This window comes from Crocodylus siamensis, chromosome 10 (genome assembly GCF_052110815.1).
Source record: "Crocodylus siamensis isolate JL-2025a chromosome 10, ASM5211081v1, whole genome shotgun sequence".
NCBI classification, from domain to species: domain Eukaryota; kingdom Metazoa; phylum Chordata; order Crocodylia; family Crocodylidae; genus Crocodylus; species Crocodylus siamensis.
This window is the reverse complement of record NC_143404.1, coordinates 52,408,977-52,433,249: the sequence shown is the minus strand read 5'-3', so window position 1 is coordinate 52,433,249 and position 24,273 is coordinate 52,408,977. Positions and strand designations below refer to the sequence as shown.

Sequence of the window (24,273 nt, the reverse complement as noted above, 5' to 3'; positions counted from 1 at the left end):
GAGGGCCAAGTGAATATGTTAAACTATTCATTATCTTATTACCTAGCTACAGCCTGTCATGCTTAATGAGCACCTGTTGTTATGGTGTTTTACTTCCCCTGAATGTAAAGGAAAGGCAGACTTTATTGCTCCTGAGAAGCAAAAAGATTAAAATATAACTTCAGGCCTGATTGAGATCAGGAATTGAGCTTTTCCAGCATCTCAAAAGGAAATTATATTTATTCAAAGTGATCAGTCTTGCAGTCATATGCCTTCCCCCCTTTCTCCTCTTTTTTTACCCATTTGAGTGTTTATTTTATATTTTCCAGATCCTGTATTTCTGTCCTATTCACTTTTCTCCCCACTTCCCAGACTATTTTATCCCCAGCTTCCAGTCCTCTCACCCATCCTTTATCATAATTCTAATTCTTTCAACCTTTAAAGAATCTCTCTGGAGACTTGTTCCTGCCATGCTGAAGTAAATTCTTTAGAAATGGTAATGTTAAATAGGGAGCTGATCTATAGAAGTAGCTGACTTAGTGACATAGAAGCGGAGGCAGGCTAGGAGAAAGATTGAGGTTATCAAAGGTTAACATAAAGTCCATTTTGGATTGAATTTGAATTTGGTTAGGTCAGATTTTATTCTATCTGACCCACTTCCCTATCCATTCGTACTCTCTGCCTCTTCTTTGTTGCAGGTAAAGTGTGTTAGATACTGGCCAGATGACACAGAGGTCTATGGAGATATTAAAGTCACATTAATTGAGACAGAGCCATTGGCAGAGTATGTCATACGCACATTTACTGTACAAAAGGTAAGTAAGTCCCAGGTCACTTTGCCTTTAATGTAACACCCTATCAGGAATCTAAAGCATGAGCCCACAGTCACATGGGAAAGATGCTGTTGGAGATAATTGGGGATGTAAGTTTTGGCTGAGTTCCACCTTAGAAACTTGATTTCTGGGAAGTAACATTCAATATCTTACAAACAACTTTACATCAGAAACTGTATGGAAGCAAAAGTAGCTGTAGGCACATTTCTTAGTGCTTAAAGTCTAAATGCACCCACAAAGCCAGTACATAGATGTCTACATGCCATAAATAATGACTATAGTTATTCACACTGGGAAATTGCAGATGGAAAAAAGCATCAGTAAAATTGGATGCCAGGTGGAGGCCTCTTTTAAAAACAAATAAAAAAGTATTGAAGGCCTAACCATGTACTTATCTTAAAATCTGCAGTTTGGGGGGCTTTTGTTAAGTACTGGTAGAAACTGAAAGTCAGAATTGCAGACCATTGTGGTCCTGCCCAAATCACACTTAGTGTACCGAATAAATGACTTGAAACTTTTTTTCCATCTGACACCTTTCAGGAAACTCCATCACAGCCATGCTGGAATATATTCCTGATTCTAATGAACCAATTTTGTGTTTTGTTAAACCACTGGACAGTTTAGTTGGAAATAACTAATAGTAGCACGTGGCACATCACAGGGCTTTATAAAAGGAAGAAAATCTCTGTGCTTTGTCAGAGCCCAAAAGGTTGGTGACAGAGGGTGTGCCTACATGTGCAAATGCCTGGGCAGGCATCTGTACATGCAAGGAGGTGGGAACATATGTACAAGGGCCCCCTGCAGCAGCCAGCAGGAAGTCTAGGCTCCCCCTGGGTGCTAGCCCAGGAGCTGGCAGGGAGCATGGGACCAGAAGACAGCTGTCTCCTAGAGGGGGCTCGGAGATTGCTCCGTGGCCCTGGCAGCTGCCTGCTACCAGGCGTGGTTCTACCACCAGAGCCTGGGCAGGTACAATGTCCCCCTGCCCAAGAAGCAGGGAACTTCTGGCCCTGGCTCTCCAGTTTGGGACAGGGGGCTTGGAAAAAGTTTGAGGGGAAGGGCAGGTACCAGCCCCCTGTCCTGATCTGCCGGTGGGGCAGTTAGCAGTGAGCCCCTGGCTGGGCAAGAAATCCCAGCGGGGCTTGCTGCTAGCTGCCTCACCAGCAGATTTGGGCAGGGGGCTGGGACCTGCCCCTTCCTTGTAGTTTTTTACAGGCCCTGCACCTCGATCACTGGATCCGGGCCCGGGGTTGGGACCTGCCCCTAACCTGGCCAGTGCCCAGCCCCTACTCCATGACCGTGAGGCAAGGGCTAAGGAGATTGTTCTCAGCCTCAACTCTGCAATCATGGAGATGGGGCCGGGCACGAGCTCCCAGCCTATTCCCATCCCTGCTGTATGATTTCAGAGCTGGGGCTAGGAACCAGCCTATTCCCATCCCTACTCTATGATTGCAGAGCTGGGTCTAGGAACAGGATCCCAGCCTGTTCCCAACCCACTCCATGATTATGATTGGGAAGCAGGGCCTGGGAGTTCCCTGCTCCTGGGGCAAGGGAACATTGTCTCTGACCAGGCTCCAGTGGCAGAGCCCACCCTAGCAGCAGGCATCTCCCAGGGCCAGGGAGCAGTCTCCTTGCCCGGCTGACAGTGAGTAAGTTTGCTCCCAGCCAGCCATCTACACATGCTGTACAGCTCAGTAACTGTTCGCGGGTAAATTTGCTACTTATATTTCCAGGTAGCAAATTTACTCATGATTAGAGCAAAGTACTGCACAGTAAGTGTCTTCATATACAGACGGTGAGGCTTACTGTGCAGTAATTTGCTGTAATCTCAAGTAAAGCATCTTGTGTAGATGCACCCAACATACTATAACTGGGAGAACTTTTGAAGCATATGCATGGAATAAACTAGTGGTATCAGTCCAGTTCATAGAGCACAAGTTCCTGTATTCAGGACAGATAACAACACTCTCATGAAATGACCCAGGATGGATATGGGGACAAATTAATTTCCTTCTAATAATCTCTTTTCAGGTTTGAGCTATACTGGAAAAAGTTGTTATTCCATTGCTTGTGCTATATGTGCTCTACAGAGTTCTGTCCCTAGACCAGTCAAATAGGAATTTTTCATTAACAGTATATTCACTTCATTTCTAAAAATTTGTGGAAAGGACTCAGTATTGTTTTGAATGTGTGTTGGGAATTTGTGCCACTAATGGACTCTCCTGGTTTGCTACTCTTGTGGCCCCCAAACACTAAAGTTACCCCATAATGCTGCTAATCAGCTAGTGTTAAACTACACATAAGACAATGCACTTTGAATGGAAAGCTGATAACCACCTTCATAATCCTCATCTTTACATTATACGCTTTGTTTATAATTGAAGATATAATCTGTTGATCTTTCACCCTGAAATCTTCAGTAATGAGAAATGGTATGTGAAATGTTGTGTATTATTAAATTGAAATGTCTGCTAAGCCCTCTGAATGGAAGACAAAAGCAATAATAATTGGTGAGGTTGCAGTTATAGAGGTTGCCTTGTCTCCTCAGAAAGGCTACCATGAGATCCGAGAGATTCGTCAGTTCCACTTCACCAGCTGGCCAGACCATGGGGTCCCTTGCTATGCCACAGGTCTTTTGGGCTTTGTTCGACAGGTGAAGTTCCTTAATCCTCCTGAGGCAGGGCCTATAGTTGTACACTGCAGGTATGCTATCCCTCTATTCGTCCTCTCTCTTATCTCCTATTTTTCGTAAGTTTTTTCCTACTGTATCTAGCCTCGCCACCACCCAGCTTCTTTTTATTTCTGACTGTATGATTTGCCAGTGTTCAAAGTGAACTTGCATGCAAGAGAACAAATGTCTTGTAGCTTTGTGCAGCCAAAAGCACAGAAGACCACTCCGATAGGGATAATTCTCTGCTGACGCGGGGAGCTCTTAGCCAGTCCCCTCCAGGTTGCTGGGATAACAGAAGGAAATGCGGCATGGCTAGAACATCTACCCTCATATGAGAATTTCACCCCGTCATGAAAATTTATGAGAGGCCTGCAGTGAAGCAAAACCAGGTGATGGATACAGTGGGGGAATATCAGGGCATGCAAAGGGAAACTTTGACCCACTTTCATATGTTCCCTAACTTCCACTTTGTATACTCAGGCCATAGGCAAGGACTGGGCTCAGGCCATCTGGTTTCTTTTCTCCTTTGTCCAGTGTGATCTCATCTGTCCTGTAGCATTTTAGCTTCCACTTAACCCAGAATCTGGGAGCTAAATTCCATTTTTGAAATCTGCTATATGCCTTCTTGCAAACAGATTTGATCATACTGTACTAGGAACAGCTGTCTGTGGTTTAAGAAAGGAGGATGCTCAAAACATTGCCTGATGTACTCTTTACCTTTGAATATTATTCAGACTGATATTTGCAGTGTAGCAGTGGCTAGAAATCCCAACTGAAATTGGAGTCCCATTGTGGTGGTCACTGTATAAATGTATAGGAGACCGTCCTTAGTGTAAAAGCTAACAACCTAAAGAAGGCACATAGAAATTCAGTGAGTTGTGTCTAGTTGTATAGCAGATCAGTGATAAAGCCAGGGACAACCTACAGGTCTCCTGACTCTGTACCCAGTGCCATATCTAAACCATATTGCATTTTAGGACAGTCTTCTGTTTCCTGCCAATTCATTCAACCACAGCAGCTCTCCCCAAAGATAGAAAACACATCTCAGTAAATATCTGTGAAAGCAGTATTGCCCCCACAATAACTTACGTATAGGAACACCGTGTTTGTCACTCTCATATCCAGTATGAAACCAAGGCCTGATGAATCAATGACAAGACTCAAAAGCAAGCAGTCAATTAAACAATGTAATACAAAGTGAAAGACCCCTTCTTCAACCCTGGAGCGATAAGCTGCTACCTTAATAACTCCTCTCAACAAGGACAGCTACAAATGGTGCCAACAGTCATAAAATCACCCACTCCTTTTCCTGAAATGACCTAATAAAATTGCTTTGATATCAAAATAATATTATGACCTCAGATCATTGAATAAGAATTGTCAGTATACCATTCCAAAAAAAACTTTGTTGCAGGAACAGAGATTTAGTTTTTCTGCGTGGTTTCCCCAGTACTTATGCTACCATACAACACACAAGTGCATGTTGTTAGAAGGAAAGTGTTGATGGAATAACAAAGCCAAAGAGAAAGTCAAAGACCCAAGTCAACAGTCCCAGCTTCCATCTCCAAAGTCAGTCAAAATTTCTATTTGATGTTGTTTCATACCACTCCCTCTTGGTGTGGGTGGGAGGGAAAAAGAAAGGGTGATAGGAAGGAAAAGATAGAATAAAATATGGGGGTGGCCCCAGCACTCCTCTCCCCCCCATGAAGATTAAATAAAGCCTCATCTTTTTCATTCTATCTGTTGAGCAAGCTGAGATTCACAATACAACAGAAATGAGCCCCAGATGCAGGCAGGATGTAACTCTTCCACAACTCAGGGTTTGAATCTGCTGCATCAGAGTACTGACGTGGGTCTGGCCTTGGAAAGAGTCTGATCCAGATTCATCAGTGCAGAGAAAGCAAGGGAGATTTTTCATCCTTCACATTTTAATGAATAAATGCCATTTCCTTTTTGTTATTTATCTGCTTTTGAATTTTAATGACTAGCTCTAAGTGGTAATTACCAAATTCTCCCTACCGATGCCTTGCTGGATAATATCACTGTTCGATATTTATGAAGTGCCAGGGTCCTCTAAATATAGAAATGTTATAACTATTTGTTAAAATTTTGAAAAGCTGAGAGATAAAGGGAGAGGAAATGCCATTTATTCATTAAAATTCTGCAAATGAAAAATATCTTCTCTCTATTCAGCTCTTGATTAATCTGTTCCATTAATTCATGGTCATTCATATCTCCCTGCTTTACAGCACTGCTGGAGTTCGAGACAGCTGAAGTTTTCTTGACTGGAACTGAATTTTTTCCAGTTTCTTTGAGGGTAGGGGGAGATGCTTCCTTTCTTTTTTTAGCCTTCATACCTAGACAACGCAGGTAATTTTGCAGGAAAAAAAGGAGGACGCATTGACAACACATTTAATAAGAAAGCCACATTCACAAGCAGCGGGGTTTCTAAACTGAAGTATTTCTTAGCCTGAAATTGTAGCGCAAGCCCCACAAATCTTTCTCTCCCCTAAACCCAGTTTTCTCTACCAAGACTGATTCTCACTGACTGTAATAGGGGAGGGTGTTTGCAGATAAAGAATGATACTCCTGTCCAGCATACCTGCCTGAATAAGCTAGTACACTTCTAAAAAAAAAAAAAAAAAAAGGCTCAAGGAAAAAGCCACTTCCAAAATGCATTTTCTGGAGCTGCCTCTATTTGCAAGAGCCTCTCAGTTAGCAGCCTGGAGGAAGATGCCCTGTATCTCAGGTGTTTACAGAAGCATTTCTAGATAAGGCTAGAAATATCATTATATCAACAATATTCCTATTAGTATCTAAGAAAAGACATTTATTTCTCTGCCCCTCTTTGCTGCCCCCTTCCCAAGAAGTGCTACCTAGTTTTCTCTTCCTAAATCTCCACCTGTCTCAGCACCACCAAAAATCAATCCTGTATTCTGGGGTGAGGGAAGAAGTTTGCTAATGAAGGAAAACAGCTGTTCCTACAATCCAGCTTTTTTTTCTCCTCTCAGAAAACACTGCCTCTTCGTGGTCCATTGATCTATCCTTCATTCTTTTTTGCAGTGCTGGTGCTGGGAGGACGGGGTGCTTTATTGCCATTGACATCATGCTTGACATGGCAGAGAATGAAGGTGTGGTAGATATATTTAACTGCGTGCGAGAGCTGCGATCCCAGAGGGTCAATTTGGTGCAGACAGAGGTAGGTGCTAGCAGGTGTTTTCTCATGATTTAATGCCTTCCTGTCAGTCTCTCCTCAACAGAAGCCAGCAAGAACTTAGGTCAGCATTTGTTTTCACCTGTAGATGTGGAATTCTCTGCGGCTAAACGTGATCATGCACTTATTGAATGCTCACAAGCATAAGCATATATTGATTGCACCGTGTTGCCAGGGTAAATCTTGCAGCTTGTTACCCATCTAATGGTGCTTGTTTAATTTTTATTTTTTATTGATTTATTTATTTTGCTTTGTAACAAACTAGCTCATGAATCCTGCTATGTACCTTCATACCTGGTACACATATAGGTACAATAATTCTTGGAACAGCCCCTCATATAATTTTACTTCAATTAATTGCATGTAGCTAAACAGATAAGTGAAATGCTGCACGGAATATGTTTATCTTATTAGCCCAAAGTTGTAGGGAACATTATTTATTGAGTTATTCAGACTTTCAGGTTAACCTTAAGTATGTATTCACTCCCTTGGAACTAGTCACACAATTGAATTTAGATATCTACCCAAGAACTTCTGCTGAATCAGGAAAATGCTAAGAGAAGAGTTCAGAATTATAATTCTGTGTATATTGATTCTGGTTGCAATAAGAAGCCTCCAATTTATCATAAAGTATACCCTATATATCCCCAAATACCAAAACTCAGAAGTCCTTTGTTAAAAAAAAAAAAAAGAAAGATGTGTGTCAGTGCATCTGTTGGTGGTGATGGTCCTACAATGGCTTCTAAACATAGTCCTGCTTTTCCAGGAAGGATTACTGGCCAGGCCTATGAGGAGAGGCTGAGGGACCTGAATCTCTTCAGTCTCCGCAAGAGGAGACTAAGCGGGGATCTTGTGGCTGCCTACAACCTTATCAGGGGCCACCAGCAGGGACTCGGGGAAAGTCAGACACCAGGGCCCCCTTTGGAGTCACCAGGAACAATGGCCACAAGCTGAGGGAGGAGAGGTTTAGGTTAGATATTAGGAAGAACTACTTCACTGTAAGGGTGGCCAGAGCATGGAATAGGCTTCCCAGAGAGGTGGTGCTCTCACCTTCCCTGGAGATCTTCAAGAGGAGACTGGACAGGCACCTGGCTGGGGTCTTATGGCCCCTGCCACCCCCAGTGCTCCTTCCTGCCCATGGCAAGGGGTCGGACTTGAAGATCTGTCTAGGTCCTTTCCGACTCATTAATTCTATGATACTCCTATGCTATTTGAGGGGTACTCATCCTAAATTAAAGCTTCACAGTGATTATCTTTTCCTCTCTGTTATGTCCCTAAGGAATATAATAGGTTGAGAACGTCATAATTTTCATTTAAATTTGAAATAAGGATATAAGGTCACATTTTCAAGATTGATGTAGAGAGGTTGGCTCACAAAAATGTCACGATATGGCTGAACTTGAAGAAGCTACTAAGTCCACACCTTGGTGTGTATCTGTGTGAAAATGGTCTCTGAATGAACACATTTTTCATTTATGTGCACAAATCATTTTTGTAGGTTTTTGTAGGCAGTAGTAAACACACGCACACACCCTGCCTCCTTCATGAACACTTGTGCCTATGTGGTGCATTGTGCACTGATAATAAACATCTGAATTTGGGAGCAGATGTGAATCTTGGAAGCTTTTTATTGGCTTCCATGATGAAGAAACTAAGGTAGGCTTTCTTCAGTTTGGGAATGTTGCTGGAGACTTATTTTATCCCTGATTGCAACTGAATTAACAGGTGCAATTAGCCCTTAGGAGCAGAGAACTGGTTCCAGCTATAAGATTCAAGTTGTCTTTTCAGATGGTAATAACAGCTTGAGAAAAGAATTATAGCAACCAGCCATCTTAGCAAAAGGTCAGCACTCAGGGCCAAGAGCCCAGATACTTATTACCACTGGTCATGTGCTTAGCAGCTGGTAGGAGGGAGCACTTCAACATTTTGAGCCAACTGCAGCTTTACAAACATGACATCTGTCCAAGCCCCCAGTTGAATCCTAGACACATGGTCACGCACATCCTCATCCCTTAAAAAAATTCTGTAGCGAGTACAATTAAAAAGAAAAACAATCAAAAATACAGCTCTATGATAATTATCTTTGCTGTGATTTCCCACGACATATGTTCACAATGGGATTAATCTGCAACATCTTGCCCTTATGATGTGCAGGAGCAGTACGTCTTTGTCCATGATGCCATTCTGGAAGCATGTCTCTGTGGCAACACGGCAATTCCAGTTTGTGAGTTCAGATCTGTATATTACAACATCAGCAGACTAGACCCACAGACCAATTCCAGCCAGATCAAAGATGAGTTTCAGGTAATTTCCTATGTCTGTATTAGCCACCGCAGTTGGCATTTAAGGTGTGTTTAATCAATATTTTTATCTTATTTTCTGATTGCAAGAGGAAGTGTGGGCTCAATAATAATTGCTGGTATTGCACTTCCTTCCAATCAAAACCCAATCCTAGCTGCAACACGTATTTTTGTTGTTAATGTCTCTAAAAAGTTTTTGGAAAAATAATTCATCCTGTTGGTCATTTAATAATTGTTATCTTTGATCATGTGCTATTCATTAGTTTTGATTGTGATTGGTTGTTCAGGTGGCATGGTGTTTTTTCTGCTCCCTGACTGACTGAAATGTCATACAAAAGTGAAAATGAGCAGCAGTCACTACACATTCTGATACACAATTGCAGATGTACTAACACTGAATATGCTTATGAATTACACAGACTTTTTCACAAATACATGACAGCTGTTCGGCAACTGAAGAGCAAAGAAGAATGGCTCTACAAATATCAGCAAACTGAGTTTTTTACATTGTTAGTGCCCAAAATATTTGTAAATCCTTTTTTTTTCAGCCAAGTCTAGTGCACGGGAAAGGGAGGACTTTGAAGCAAAAGTGAGCTAGAGCTTGGCATTCATTAACTGAGAGGTTATTCCTCCCTAGCAGTTAACAGAAAAGTGAAGAACCTTCTACCTGCAGGAAGTCTCCACTACAATATAGTGGCTTGCTCAGCATGAGCCCACAGTTTAAGTGATAGCCACTGTATGTACCAATTGGAATTAGATGCCTCTCTTCCTTCCCAGCTGTCAACACACTATACACAAAGCGAAAATATATTTTTTTATTGAAACATTTGCAGATAAATACCAAATTTTAGGCCTGGAGACACTGTAATTTGCATCCCAGTTGCTGGCAGTGCAATTAACATATCTGCTTTTCTCCAGTGACCAATAATTTTTAAGGTGCTCCTGGACATCTGACTTCTTAAATGAATTGGAGCCAAGTTTCCTGAAATGCTGCTGTGCTATTATAAAATGTCACTGCCATTTATCCTTATTTTGCTGGGATTGGAGAGATACATATCTGTCTCCTGCTTCCTTGTTCTTCAAGCAGTGGGAGTCTGGCAGCTCCTGACAAAGGAAGTTTTTTGGAAGTACGTTGCTAAAGAACTTTCTTCTCTGTCTATTTGTAGAATGCTGTGTTTACAGGATTTCACTTGCACACAGCATTCGTCATTCCTAATTGCTATGTACATAATGCAGAGCATGGATGGATGGAAATAATGAGTAACCACCATCTTTATGAAGAAGATGAGGTAGCTATAGATTTATTTGTATTCATTTGAGTTCAGTTAGTATCAAAAGGACTCATGTAGCATTAGATGGGACTTTGTGCTAAAGATTATCAGTCTGTACATTCTGAAGGGGAACAAGATGCATGGGAATGTAAAAGCAAAATGATGATGAAACACAGGGCTTTGAATACTGGGAGTGAAGTGTACAATTTGGAGGCCTCAGTGATGAATTGCTAATAAGCCATCTGCTAAATTACTAGTAGGCAATTTCAATACTCCATCTACCATAGACTGTGGTAGAGACGTGTTCTAAGACAAAGTTGAAGGTTTTGGATTCTTGCTTGTTTTATACTGTCTAGTAGGGCTGTGCAAATCTTTGGGTGGTGATTTGTTTCAGAGGAGACTCAGCCTGATTTGGTGGCTGAATCTCCAAATCTGAATTGAATCAGGGGACCAATAAAAAGGTCCAAATCAATTTGAAGCTCTCTGAATCGATTCAGAAAAGATTCAGAGCTTCAATGACTCAGGCATTCCCTGTCCGCTGCAGCAGGGAGCTGGACCCAGACCCAGAGCTGGTAAGTAGGGAGTGGGGGAGGGGAAGCTGGAGAAAGGGGGAGGAGACAATGGGGGGGAACTCTGCCAGACCCCATCCCCTGACCCCCACTGACCCCTGCCCACTGTCCCAGCCCCACCTCCATGGTTGCCCCACCCGCCCCAGCTCCCAGACCTTTAAAAACAGCCCTACTCACCTGGTGCTGCCCAGCAGGGGGGCCATCCCCACGCTGTATGGGGGGGCTCTTCCATGAGGCCCCTGACCCCTGCCCACTCTCCCAGCCCCTGCATGGCTGTTCCGCCTGCCCCAGCTCCAGCCCTTTAAGAAAAAAGAAACAAAAAAACCCCCAGACTAACCGGCTCCTTCAGTGGCCTTGGGGTTTTGGGGAGCTTGTGCAGAGCTCCCCATGCAGTGTGAGGCAGTGGGGGACAGCGGGGATCATGCCCCACACACACCAGGCAGGAACCAGTGAGTCATTGGGGGGGGTTGTTTTGTTTTTTCTTTAAGGGCTAGGAGCTGGGGTGGGAGGAGCAGCCATGGGGTGGGGCTAGGAGAGTGGTGGGTTGGGGGACTCATGCAGAGTCCCTCATGTAGCATGGGGCAATGGGGATCGCCCCTCCCTCCACTTGGCAACAACTGGTGAGTAGAGGCCTTTTTTTTCAAAGTGCTGGGAATGAGAGAGTGGGCAGGGGATGGGCCTGTATGCTTTGAAGATTTGGCAGCAGCCAGATCTCTGAATCAGATTCTGCACACCCCCTGGGAAGAGCCTGGCATAGCCCCCCAACCTACAGCCTTCCTCGGGTGCAAGTACCAGCAAGAGCCATGCCCCAGTGCCCCACACTCACTAAATTACAGTTCCTTCTGCAGCTGGTGTCAGCCATTCCTAGGGCTACTGCAGCAGGTCCTAGAGTGAGTGGAAACAAGTGGAGCCCCAGAGGGGGCACGGGGCATGGTGCAGCTTGTCCCCACTCACCCCAGCCCCTGGTGCAGTGGCCCCGGGAGCAGCTGATGCCAGCTGCCTGCAGCTGCTGGGCTGCACCATGCCCCAAACCCCCTGAGGCTCCATTTGGCCTTACTCACCACAGCCCCTGGGCTGCACCATGCCATGGTTCAGGCAGCTGGCATCAACTGCTCCCAGAACCTCTGTAGCAGGGGCCAGGGTGAGTGGGAATAAGTGGAGCCCCAAGGGGCATGGGGCATGGCACAGCTTGTCCCTGTTCAGTCCAGTCCCTGCTGCAATGACCCCTGGAGTGGTGGATGCCAGCTGCCTGCAGCTGCTGGGCAGTGCTGCACCCCAACCCCCCCAGGGGTCTGCTTGTCCCCACTCGCCCCAACCCTTCCTGCAGTAGCCCCAGGAGCAGCTGATGCCACCTGCCTGCACCATGACATGATGCAGCCCAGGGGCTGAGGGGAGTGGCACACATCCAGATGAGGATGGGGAGGACCCAATTCCGGCACCAGCACCTTCCACCCTACCCGGGGTCAGAGCTGGAAGTCCCAGAGCTTAAGCCCCACAGGCCCATGTGGAGCAGCTGGATGAAGTGCCCACCACAGGGAGTGGGGCTGAGTTCTTCTGCCTGCCTTCCCGACAGGTTTTGCAGCTCCCAGCACCTGGGGCAGGACCACAGTTGGAGCCTCTGGGGTGTAACTGGGACCTGCCCACCCCAGAATCAATTCCCATAGCCCTCCTGCCCTGCCCAGGGTCAGAGCCAGGAGTTCCACACCCCCAGGCAGTGGCTTCAGCCACCCTGCCCTGGCCCCGACACAGCCACCACCCCACTCTTCATGTGTGGCTACTGCCACACATCTCCCCCTCACCCGACCTCCCCCAGGTGTCTGGCTAGAAACCTGTGCCTCAAGTAATCAGCACTTATAGCTTACCAGCACCCCCCAGCCATTCCTCACTCATACTGGTTAACAGGGATTTTACTGTACCCAGTAAAAGTGAGTGAACTGAAAAACAAGTATAAATCATTAAAACCCCAGTAACTTTAATGAAAAGCAAGGAATTCATCAGTGAAATTGGTAAAAACTGAAAATGTGAAACAATAACTAAACTAAATTACAAAAAGGAAACTTATAAAAAGTGGAAACTTGGACAAACAAATAGGGAGGAGTATAAAAGTATTGCTCAGGCATGTAGGGATGAAGTCATGAAAGCCAAAATGTAATTGGAGTTGCAGCTAGCAAGGGACATGAAGGTTAAGAAGAAGGGTTTCTACAAGTATGTCAGTAACAAGAGGAAGATCAGGGAAAGTGTGGGTACCTTACTGAATGGGGGAGGCACCCTAGTGACTGAGGATGCAGAAAAGACTGAAATACTCAATGACTTTTTCACCTCAGTCTTCACGTATGAGGTAAGTTCCCAGACTACTGTAGTATGGGAAAGAGGCAAGAAGCCATCAGTGGTGAAAAAATGGGTGAGGAACTATTTAGAAAAGCTGGACATATACAAGTACATTGGGCTGGATGGGACGCACCAGAGGGTGCTGAGGGAGTTGGCTCATGTAATTCCAGAACTGCTGGCCATCATCTTTGAAAACTCAGGACAGTCAGGAGAGGTTCTGGATGATTGGGAAAGGGCAAACACATGGTACCCATATTTAAGAAAGGGAAAAAGGAAGATCTGGGGAACTACTGGCCCGTCAGCCTCACCTGAGTCCCTGGAAAAATAACGGAGTAGATTCTCAAGGAATTCATTTCTAAGTACTTGGAGGAGAAGAAGGTAATTAGGAAGTCAGGAATGATTCACCAGGGGCAAGTCATGCCTGACTAACCTGATTCTCTTCTATGATGAGATTTCATAGATTTCATAGACATTAGGGCTGGAAGGGACCTCGGAAGATCATCAAGTCCAGCCACTGCCCCAGGGGCAGGAAGTCAGCAAGGTCATAGGCTCCCAGCAAGATAAACATCCAATTTTCTCTTGAAGGTGTTCAAAGTAGGTACTTGAACCACCTCTGATGGCAATCTATTCCAGACCTTAGGGGCTCAGACGGTAAAGAAATTCTTCCTTATGTCCAGCCTGAAATGGTCTTGCAGGAGTTTATAACCATTAGACCTTGTCATCCCTTGGGATGCTCTGGTGAACAAAGTTCCCCCAGATCCTGATGGACACCCCTTATAAACTTATAGGTGGCCATCAGATCACCCCTGAGCCTGCGCTTTTCCAAGCTAAAGAGCCTCATGATCTCAGCCTGTCGTCATAAGGTCTGTTTTCCTGACCTCCGATCAGGAAGGCCATGGCTGACATGGCTCTTTTCTGGACTTCCTCAAGCTTCTCCACATCCTTTTTGAATTCTGGAGACTAAAACTGGACACAGTACTCCAGCTGCGGCCTCACCAAGGCTGAGTACAAGGGGAGAATGACATCCTTGGATTTGCTTGACAAGCATCTATGGATGCAAGCCAGCGTTATGGTCACTTTACTAGCTGCAGCATCACATTGCAGGCTCATGTTCATCTTGTGGTCAGTCATGATCCCGAAGTCCCTTTCATCTGTAGTGCTAGCCAGCATAGCACTGCTGAGCCTATAAGGATGCTGCACGTCTTTCTTCCCAAGGTGGAGAACCTTTCATTTTTTGGTGTTAAACACCATCAGGTTCTCATCTGCCCATTTCCTGAGTCTTTCCAGATCAGCCTGGATCACCCTCCTGTCCTCAGGTATGGATGCTTTACCCCAAAGTTTGGTATCATCAGTGAACTTGGCCAGTCCACTTCTGACTCCAATGTCCACGTCATTAATGAAGATGTTGAACAATATAGGTCCAAGGACAGAGCCTTAAGGGACTCCACTGGTCTCAGGGCACCATGATGATTGACTTCCATCAACCACCACCCTCTGGATCTGACTATGGAGCCAATTCCACAGCCAGTGGATCATGCTGGACCCAAGGCCACAATTGGCCAGTTTTGCCAAGAGGTGATCATGGTATACCAGATCGAAGGCTTTTTTGAAGTCAAAATATAAGACATCAATCTCCTCTCCCTTGTCCAGGTGGTAGGCCACCACCTTGTCATAAAAGGAAATAAGATTGGTCAAGCAAGACGTACCCGCAACAAACCCGTGCTGGCTATCCCTCAGGATGTTGCCATCAGCCAGTCCATTAAGAATGGCCTCTTTCATAATCTTTTCTAAGACCTTCCCCAGGATAGAGGTCAGGGTGATGGGCCTGTAGTTTGCCGGATCCACTTTCCTCCCTTTCTTGAAGGTAGGCACCACATTGGCCTTCTTCCAATCTTTGGGTACTTCACCAGAGCACCAGGAGTTCTTGAAGATCCATGCCAGGGGCTGAGCTATGATGCTAGACAGCTCCTTGAGTACCCTGGGGTGTAGACTGTCAGGCCCAACTGACTTGAAGGTGTCCAGCCTCTCAAGGTGTTCCTTCACAAGGTCAGCACTGATGGAAGGCAAGAAATCTCCCTCATTCAGGCCTCCCTGTCCTGTGATGGCATCCCATGGGCATCCCATGGGACTGGTGGAAGACTGACACAAAGTACCAATTTAATAGGTTGGCTGTTTCCTGTGCGTCGGTCGTCAGTTGTCCCATGTGGTTTACCAGGGGTCTAACGTTACCCTTGCTTTTCCTGTGGCTCCTCATATATGTGTAAAAAAGGACTTTTTATTATCCTTGATACTAGTAGCCAGTTGGAGTTCCATCACAGCCTTGTCTTTCCTGGTTTGCTCCCTGCAGGTCCGGATCAGTGCGAAATATTCCTCCTTGGAGGTGGATCTCGTCCTCCGTCCTTTGTAGGTCTTTCTTTTTACATGCAAGAGGTCTGCTGGTTCCTTGCTGAGCCAAGGGGGCTTCTGTGCCCTTTTACTGCCTTTTCTCCAAGGCGGAATAGCCTTAGCTTGTGCATCTAGGATCAGTCCCTTGAGGAGCAACCACTCTTCCTGAACTCCCCTCCTCCTGGGGTCGTGGTCCCTTAGGGCCTCACCAACAAGCTTCTTGAGCTTGTCAAAGTCAGCTTTCCTGAAGTCGAGGGCTTCTGTATTGCTGACTGACTTGCCAGCTTTATGGTGGATGGTGAAGGTGATCAGCTCATGGTCGCTGTAACCCAGCTTCCCTTCGATCATTAGGTCGCTGATTAGGTCATCCCCAGTTGACACCACCAGGTCAAGCAGCACTTTACCTATCATTGGCCCAGCCCTCAATGAGTGGCTCTGGATGCAGGGAGACCAGTGGATGTATAGTACCTTGATTTTAGCAAGGCTTTTGATACGGTCTCCCACAACGTTCTCACAGGCAAACTAAGAAAGTACAGGCTGGATAAATGGACTGTGAAGTGGATAGAAAAGTTGGCTGAAGCATTGGGCTCAGAGGGTAGTATTCAATGGTTTGATGTCTAGTTAGCAGCCAGTATCAAGTAGAGTGCCTAAGGGGTTGGTCTTGGGGCCACTTTTGTTTAATATCTTCATCAGTGACCTGGAAGATGGTATAGAGTGCAACCTCCTCAAGTTTGCAGATGACACCAACCTGTGTGGAGTAGTAAATACACTGGAAGGTAGGGCTAGGATTCAGAGTGACCTTGACAGATTAGAGGATTGGGCCAAGCCAAAAGGAATCTCATGAGGTTCAACAAGGACAAGTGCAAAGTCCTGCACTCAAGTCAGAACAATCCCATGCACCAGAACAGGGTGATGGCTGACTGGCTGGGCAGCAGCTCTGGAGAAAAGGATGTGGGGGTTAAAGTGAACAATAAGTTGAATATGAGCCAACAGTGTGCCATTGTTGCCAAAAAGGCTAACAACAAACTGGACTGCATTGGTAGGAATGTTGCGAGCCAATCAAGGGAAGTGATTATTCCCCTCTATTTAGCACTGGTGAAGCCACATCTGGAGTACTGTGTTCAGTTTTGGGGCCCCCCACTACACAAAGGACATGAACAAATTGAAGACAGTCCAACGGAGGGCAACAGAAATGGTTTGGGGGCTGGGGCACATGGCTTCTGAGAAGAGGCTGAGGAAACTGGACTTACTTAGTCTAGAAAATAGAAGACTGAGGGGATTTAATAGCCTTCAACTATTTGAAGTGGTGTTGAAAGAGGATGGAGCTAAATGGTTCTCAGTGAAGGCAGATGACAGAACAAGGAGCAGTGGTCTTAAGTTGCAGCAAGTCAAGTTTAGATTAGCTATTAGGAAAAATTTTCACAGTAGTAAATTTTCTTACTAGTAAAACACTGGAACAGGTTTTTAAGACCATGGCTGGGATGATCTAATTGGGGATGGTCCTGCTTTGAGCAGGGGGTTGGACTAGATGACCTCCTAAGGTCCCTTCCAACCCTAATTTTCTATGATTCTCTGATTTAAAATACTGCTCTCCCTCAAGCAGGATCAAGGCCAGTTAAGGATAAAAGGCTGAGACCAATATCCCAGGGGTTAATAGTGACTTGTAAAGTGAGTCCTGCTTATGGTCTCTACCAAAGGCTGGCAGGACCCAAAATAAGATTTGCGTGCATAAACTTTATGCTAATTTAAAATTATTTCTCTCTCCCATGTTATGTTTGTAAGATACAATTATGTGATTTGAGAATATCCACAGGAATGAAACCCAGACAAGATCAGTACATCCAAAACTGAAGCTCAGGGTTTTGTCTGAATGCTAAATATATTCTTCTACCCTGGGGAGGTGTAAAGGAATGTGAAACCTGATATCTCTGGGTGTAGACTCAGAAACTGGGTAAAAAAATATGGCTATTGCTGTGGCTTTGACACCCGTCTTTAATCTAAATGGGAGAAGAATATTAAACTTTTCTGGTATATTAGAAGTGAACCTTTGATTGTGTGTGGGCAGAGGCAGAGATTGTACAGATGAAATCATCATAGGTTTCATAGGTGTGATACCAAAAGAGAAGGCATGATCCTGCAAAATGTTGAGTTTAAACTGAACCTTAACAATGTTTGCTGCTGACTTGCAGAATGCAGGGTGTTAAAAGAGCTGCAAGCTATATCTGTGCTGTCCAATGCTTTTTTTAATTCTAAGTGATCCCAGAGTACTTTACAAACAACTTGAAAAAAGGGGGGAAAGTATTAACTACATTTTATTCAATACAGCACTATTGCAACACCTATAATAAGCCTGAACCTCAAACAACTTGCATTGAAGTAAATGGAAAGCCTCCAATCAACTTACAGTTTGACCTTGTCTAGCACTGCTTCTACTAGTTTGTTGTTACTGTTTGTTGTGTACAATAACAAAAGAGAATGCAATAGATGTCTGATTTCATCTGACAGCAGGGAAGAGCTCTAAATACCCGTAGAAAAAGTTATTCAAGAGGTACTTTTTTTTTCTTTTATACTGAGCTATCTGTTTCAACATCAGAGATGGGTTCAAAGCAAAATCCTCATTTTAAACAACCCTAAGCTTTCGGGCAGTTTGGATGCACAACCAAACTTAACTGGGTGGCTTCTCCCTAACTTTAAAAAGGGCCAAAACAAAGTCCCAAATCAACACTGCCATGTTTGTGAAGCTTCAAAGGCCCATCTGTATGGGCCATTCCTTTTTTTTCCAGAACAGAAAGAGCAGGTTGCGAAGTGTGCTAAATATGTATATTCTGTATTTAAAGATCCACTTCTTGAAGGTAAGCTCTAAGGTACTTTACTTACATCTCTCTCTTCTGCGCATACAGACCCTCAATATTGTGACACCACGTGTTCGGCCAGAAGATTGCAGTATTGGTCTTTTGCCAAGGAACCATGACAAGAATCGCTGCATGGACGTGCTGCCCTTGGACCGGTGCCTCCCCTTCCTCATCTCTGTGGATGGTGAATCAAGCAACTACATCAATGCTGCACTCATGGATGTAAGTAAAACACAGACTCCATGCTAGTAGGACTGGGAGTCCTACTGTGGGTCAAGGTTGTTAGTTCCTGTTCCTTTCCAGGGTTGAAAAATGATTCAAGTGAAGAAAGGTTTGCTTTGGCTGACATCTCTAAACTATAGCAGTGCCATGCTAATGGTACACTGTTTACATGCATGCAAAAATGTGTTGTTGGCTTCTAAAAGATACTTTTGTCTTAAGAATTCTTGTGGGTGATATATCTTATTAAACCAGTTGCCTGGTTGGGATAGATGTAGGCAAGCTTTTGGGTATCACAGCACTGTGCTGGGATGGAGTTTGGCATCAGGATTGGGACAGCCCCAGTACCATTGCCAGAAATGGACTGCTAGGGAAGTGAGTTCCAAGGCTTGGGGGGGGGTGAGGGGAGTGGGGCCAAGAAGACCCCCCACCAGGAACTTATCAGTCCTAATGCCAGATAGCCTTTTCTGCCTTGTCCTGCAGACCCTGTAGGGGGTGTGGAACAAAGTACTTTAAAATGGCAGGTCAGTTTAGGGGCTCTCCACAGCCTTGCATGTTGACTACCTTTCCCTGCAGCCCCCCAGAGCTGTGGAGCAAGGCACTTTAAAATACCTTGTACTTTAAAGGCAAGGCAATTATGCATCTTAACCATGGGTACCCCAGTACTGGGGGGAGGCTCCCTGATCCCAGGGTGCCTCTGCAATGGGGGCTGTAAAAACCACATGTGCAGCCAAGCTGGGCACACAATTTTCAGTTGTCCATTGAGACTCTAGGATCAGGGAGAGGCTTCCCTATTCCAGGGTCACACCAAGGAACCTCTGGATTTGCTGCTGCCAGGCAGGTGGACTCAATCAACTTCTCCTCCCCACCCAAATACAGCAGACAGTGACATAATTGGGACTTGAATCCCAATCTCAATCATTACACCTCATGATCATTGGGATGAAGGATTAGATTTCATATTGCTGTAAGTGAACATCTACCAGTCCCCTTTCTTTCCTTCACATGCCTACTATTTTCAGTTTAGAATAGTGTGTGTAGCCTATAGCCACTCCACCCTATCTTGCCTTCATTTGTTGCTATTTCTTTCAGTGTGTTGTAAAGCCTGGCTGCCTCCTTTGCTTCATGGAATTTGGCGCCGCTTGGGTTCAGTGCTGCTCATTTTTTTTTACTTTCCCCAAAGGTTGCCTCATCCACCCCTTAATCTGTCATCGCATGAAAACTCAGCTACCTTTTTCCTTCTCTCTACCACTGCCCTACCACCCACCTGCACATGTACACATTTGGTGGAGCTATGATTCAGCCAGCCCTCAAAAGTATTAGCCAGGAGACTGGATATGGCGCACTATAAAACTCCCACTCACAAAATAAAGCATGCCAAGCTCTCCTACCCACAGCTGACACATCAAGATAAAATTGTGTCCCCCTATGTCTCAGTCATGGTACGGCTTCAGTATTTTTTTCTTTAATCAAAATCTTAATTTGTGCTTTTCAAGCATTATTGCTCATCTTGATTCTTGTCCTCTCCCATGGATGTACAGTGTCCAGAATTGTACATCAGAAGGGGGCGTACCTATGTCTGCCATATACAAAAAGAAAGAATGCATTTGTAATAAGCTATTATCCTGTGAGCCCAAAGTGCTTTGCTAATGTTAAACCTTCCAATATCCTAAAGAGGTAGGGATTATAGTTCTGTGGAACATAAGGAATCTGGAAGGAGCTGTGGCTTTATCCAAAATCACAGAGAAGAGTCCGGACTAGAACTCTGTAACCCTGTACTCTGAATACTATCCCACAATGTTTCCCTTAAAGCATGGTTTCACATCAAAGTGTGCCAGCTTTTCTGTTCTCTGCTCGCAGAGAAAAAAATCAGAGAGAGGGTTAGCTCCTCTCCTGGCCTCTAGAGTCTACTGTAGCAAAAAAGAATAACAGTCAGTTTTCTTACTAATTATTGTTATTTGCTAACTCCCAAAACATAAATAATTTATATGAATAATCTCTGCTTTTGTGACACATCTGTAATGAAATGTCTTCATTGGGAACAAAAGTATCCCATTATGAAAGCTTCATTCAGCTTCATTCAGCAATAACAAGGAAGAGGATGTGTGAATTTGTATAATCTGGTTAAATGGCTCAGATTGCCTAGTTTTAGCCTCCCGGGTTTAATATTCATCTGAATAAAAGGTGGTTGATTTTTTTTTAAACTAATCTTATTCTTTTGTTAGAGCCACAAGCAACCTGCTGCCTTTATTGTAACCCAGCACCCTTTACCAAATACCATAGCAGACTTCTGGAGGCTGGTGTTTGATTACAACTGTTCCTCCGTAGTGATGCTGAATGAAATGGATGCTGCACAGGTAGGTGGATTTTTAATAGCTCTATCAAGTAGTCTTATTCACAGACATAAAGGAATTTCATTAATTTGCAGTCTTGCTTATGCCCAGCAAAAAAGTTGTGACAAAAAGGAAACAGGTTGGAATAGGCCAACAATTCAGAATGTAATCAATCAGTGGGTATTAGATGCCTTAATACCTTTGTGGATTTGATCCCAAATCTCTGCCCAGATCTCAAACTGATTCATTTTTTGTGGTTCCAAAAAACCTGATTCACTACTTCCCACTGTTGTTTTTCATTTTTGACTGTCATTTTTCAGCTGAGACAAGAACAGAAATACTATAACTCTGTCAACAAAACAAACCTGTTCTCATGGTATTTCCAAAAAATCAGAAGCAAGGCATATTTACAGTCACATAACAGAGCCTTTTCTCCTTAGATTACCAGTCTAATTTTGCAAACTTGATAGATTTAAATAATCCAGATATGATTCTGAAGAAGCACTAGCTGTTATGGGTACATTAACCAAGGTTAAACACCAAATTCCTAATAACAACAGCCACTCCTGATGAGAAACTGATTTAATATACTTCTCAAATGAGCAAAAGGGAAAAGGGGAAATCATTGAAAAACTTTTGCTACCTCTTTTTTTTCCCCTCCTATAAATTGTTTAATTGACTGGCTATTCTAAAATTATTTTCAGCACTAGGGGTGAGAAGCAAACTGAAACTTTCAGTGCATCTGATGACACATTAACCAGCTTTTCAGTAAAAAGGATTATTATACATGCATCCAAAATTCCTTTACATGCACAAATTTCCTTTTTTGGCACTGTAACTTCACATGCTGTAGTTCTTGTTGGACAGCAGAAGATGAACCATCATTCACTGGGTGTTTTCTGGCTTAATCCTTCATTTGCTTCTTGCTATCTGTCCCTTCTTGAAGGCAGCAGGTGTGCAACTCCTTTCACTTGTGTTAGTGGAAAAAACCATCATGCACTCATCAGGAGGATTTTCCAAACAGGAAACTGAGTCTGTTTTGCATTAAGGTGGTCCTTAGTTCAGCCTTTCTAAAGTCCAGGCACTTAGGGTGACTGAGTCCTGAGTCTCTGAAGTCTCAAATCCAATTTTCCTGAGATCTCTGATTCCTGAGGGCTTGTTATCTTCTGTCTGGTTCATCCAGTCTCCTTTTATTTCTTGGGATTTAATCCAAAGTGGCTTTTAATCTTGTTCATTGCCCAAAAAAGACTGTTAAGTAAAAAAATGCTGCACATTCTCTGGAAATATAAGCTGCCTTAGCTATTTCATATTCGGTCTCTGGAAAAAATGAAATCCTCCATCATTACAGATTCTGTATTTTTCTTGGCCACCCTTTATGTATACCACCCCTTTTTGCTCTGATTTTTCCCTACCATTTAGTTGTCTCCCCTACCATTTAGTTGTTTTGTTTTTTCAACAGAGATGCTTAACTAGAAGAAAAGGAGATTTGGCAAGGCACATTGCTAACTCTAAATTGTTAATTATGTCAGTCCGTTAGCCCAAGGATTGTTATAAAAGTACATATTCCCTGAATTTTATATAATCTGTGATGAATATACTCTTACTCTAGAGAGTGAATTTTTCTGCCTGATGATGTGTTTTCAGCAAATCAGCATTGTACAGCACCATCCTAGTTACATAGCCATACAGCTTTATCAGATCAACACAATTTATACCCCATGATAATTACCAAATTAGAAGACAGCCTGCCAGTTTTAAAACTTCAATTATCGAGACCAGTGTGTGACATGATGACAGTATTACATTCTGCAGAAACATCAATGATACTAAATCCATTAATGCAGGATGGAGGCACATTCTTTGCTAGCCAGGTTGGCAACACAGAATTCCCAATGAGTTACGGCTCTAACAGCCACTGTATAAAACCCAGAAAACAGGATATCTATATACTAAAGGAGATGTTGTTGTTACTCAAATATATACTGACTTAATTTTAAACTGGAAAGCAATATAGACCTGATTTTCACGAAGTGGTTTGTAGTTCTGTGCAGTTTTACATGTGTATTTTGTATGCCTACTTTGCCTTAATTTCACCAAAATAGTTCATGCTTTAATTTCACCAAAATAGTTCATGAATACAGTATTTTACCCAGGATGGGCACATGTGACCCACCTGAAAACACAAATGCAGCAGTTCCATGCAAAAATTAAATTGTGTGTGTATGGCTCTCTAAGGCCTTTATGAAAATCATTGTTAATTTTGCAGTAGGATTTACTCTTTTTCTTCCACCTCAGTTGGGCTCTGTATATATATATATTTTTCCCTTAGAGCATTACTCTAGAAAAAATCTTTCTCTGAAATAAATGAAAGGATCTCTGAGCTTACCTGAATGGATGGGTGTTGAATTAAACCAAAGAATGGAGGCTTGTGCACATACTGGCTTACTTCTGCCCCCTCCCCCACAAAAATACAAGCATGGAGATGTAGTGTACAATTACTTCCCAATCAGTTTCTAGCCCCTATGTACGAAGATATATTGAGAGTTCAGACAAATGTGATGCAACTCACTTGTACATCCTCAAGATTCTTGGTAACAAGGATAAAAGCTGGACAGGTCTTAAATTCCAGTCCAGAGGAACCTCCAAAGGTTTTAATACGAATCACTAGCTTTTTGAATCTTTCCAGCCTTTAAATCTTAACATAAAACATCTTTTAATGAGATTTCGTCCATGATTTTGGTACCATCTGTATCTAACCAGGTTGAACCAGCTCCGATTCTAGTTTACCTTGCAGTATTTCAGTGCTTATTAATTCAGCCAAAACCAGCATGTGCTTTTTTTCTAAGTTTACAGAAAAGCAGCAACAACAACAAAAACCAAATAAACCAAACCAGCCACAGCATTTCAGTTGTGATTCCCTTTGAAGTTTGAAATCCACTTTTTTTAAGCAATCTGATCCGTCCATCTCTATTTGCTGCGACAATTCAAATGAAGAAAAGTTGGCAGCACATGAAAATAAAGTTCCACTTGGCTTGCATTATGATGAATTCTCTTGGTATTTACACTATTTTCTCATTAATTCGCAACACAAAACTTCCATGCTTCATACTAAATTCACCTGCAGACTTTTTTATTTTTAAATCTGTACCCCTGCAGAAGTACACACCTAGCAATCACTTCAGTTGACCTTTGGACCCCATAATTCCATCTGTTATCAGTTGTACTAAAACAGGTGGATTTTCAAGAAATTAACCTTTTTCATTCATGCTTACATCACAGAAAACTTAAATTGCAGCAGAAGGAGTTCCTTCTGAATAAATGT

At 43.6% G+C, this 24,273-nt stretch overlaps 1 protein-coding gene across 2 annotated transcripts in view; it reads left to right on the top strand.

Annotated features, from left to right (window-relative positions):
- The window catches only part of PTPRT (protein tyrosine phosphatase receptor type T), an 846,898-nt gene that overhangs the window by 809,120 nt on the left and 13,505 nt on the right, over nt 1-24,273 (top strand). For both annotated transcript variants that reach the window (XM_090064242.1, XM_090064241.1), the window contains 6 exons: nt 678-794; nt 3,358-3,512; nt 6,544-6,679; nt 8,849-8,998; nt 18,448-18,621; nt 20,844-20,975. In XM_090064242.1, coding sequence (XP_089920368.1) covers nt 678-794; nt 3,358-3,512; nt 6,544-6,679; nt 8,849-8,998; nt 18,448-18,621; nt 20,844-20,975 — 864 coding nt within the window. The remainder of the gene's footprint in view (nt 1-677; nt 795-3,357; nt 3,513-6,543; nt 6,680-8,848; nt 8,999-18,447; nt 18,622-20,843; nt 20,976-24,273) is intronic.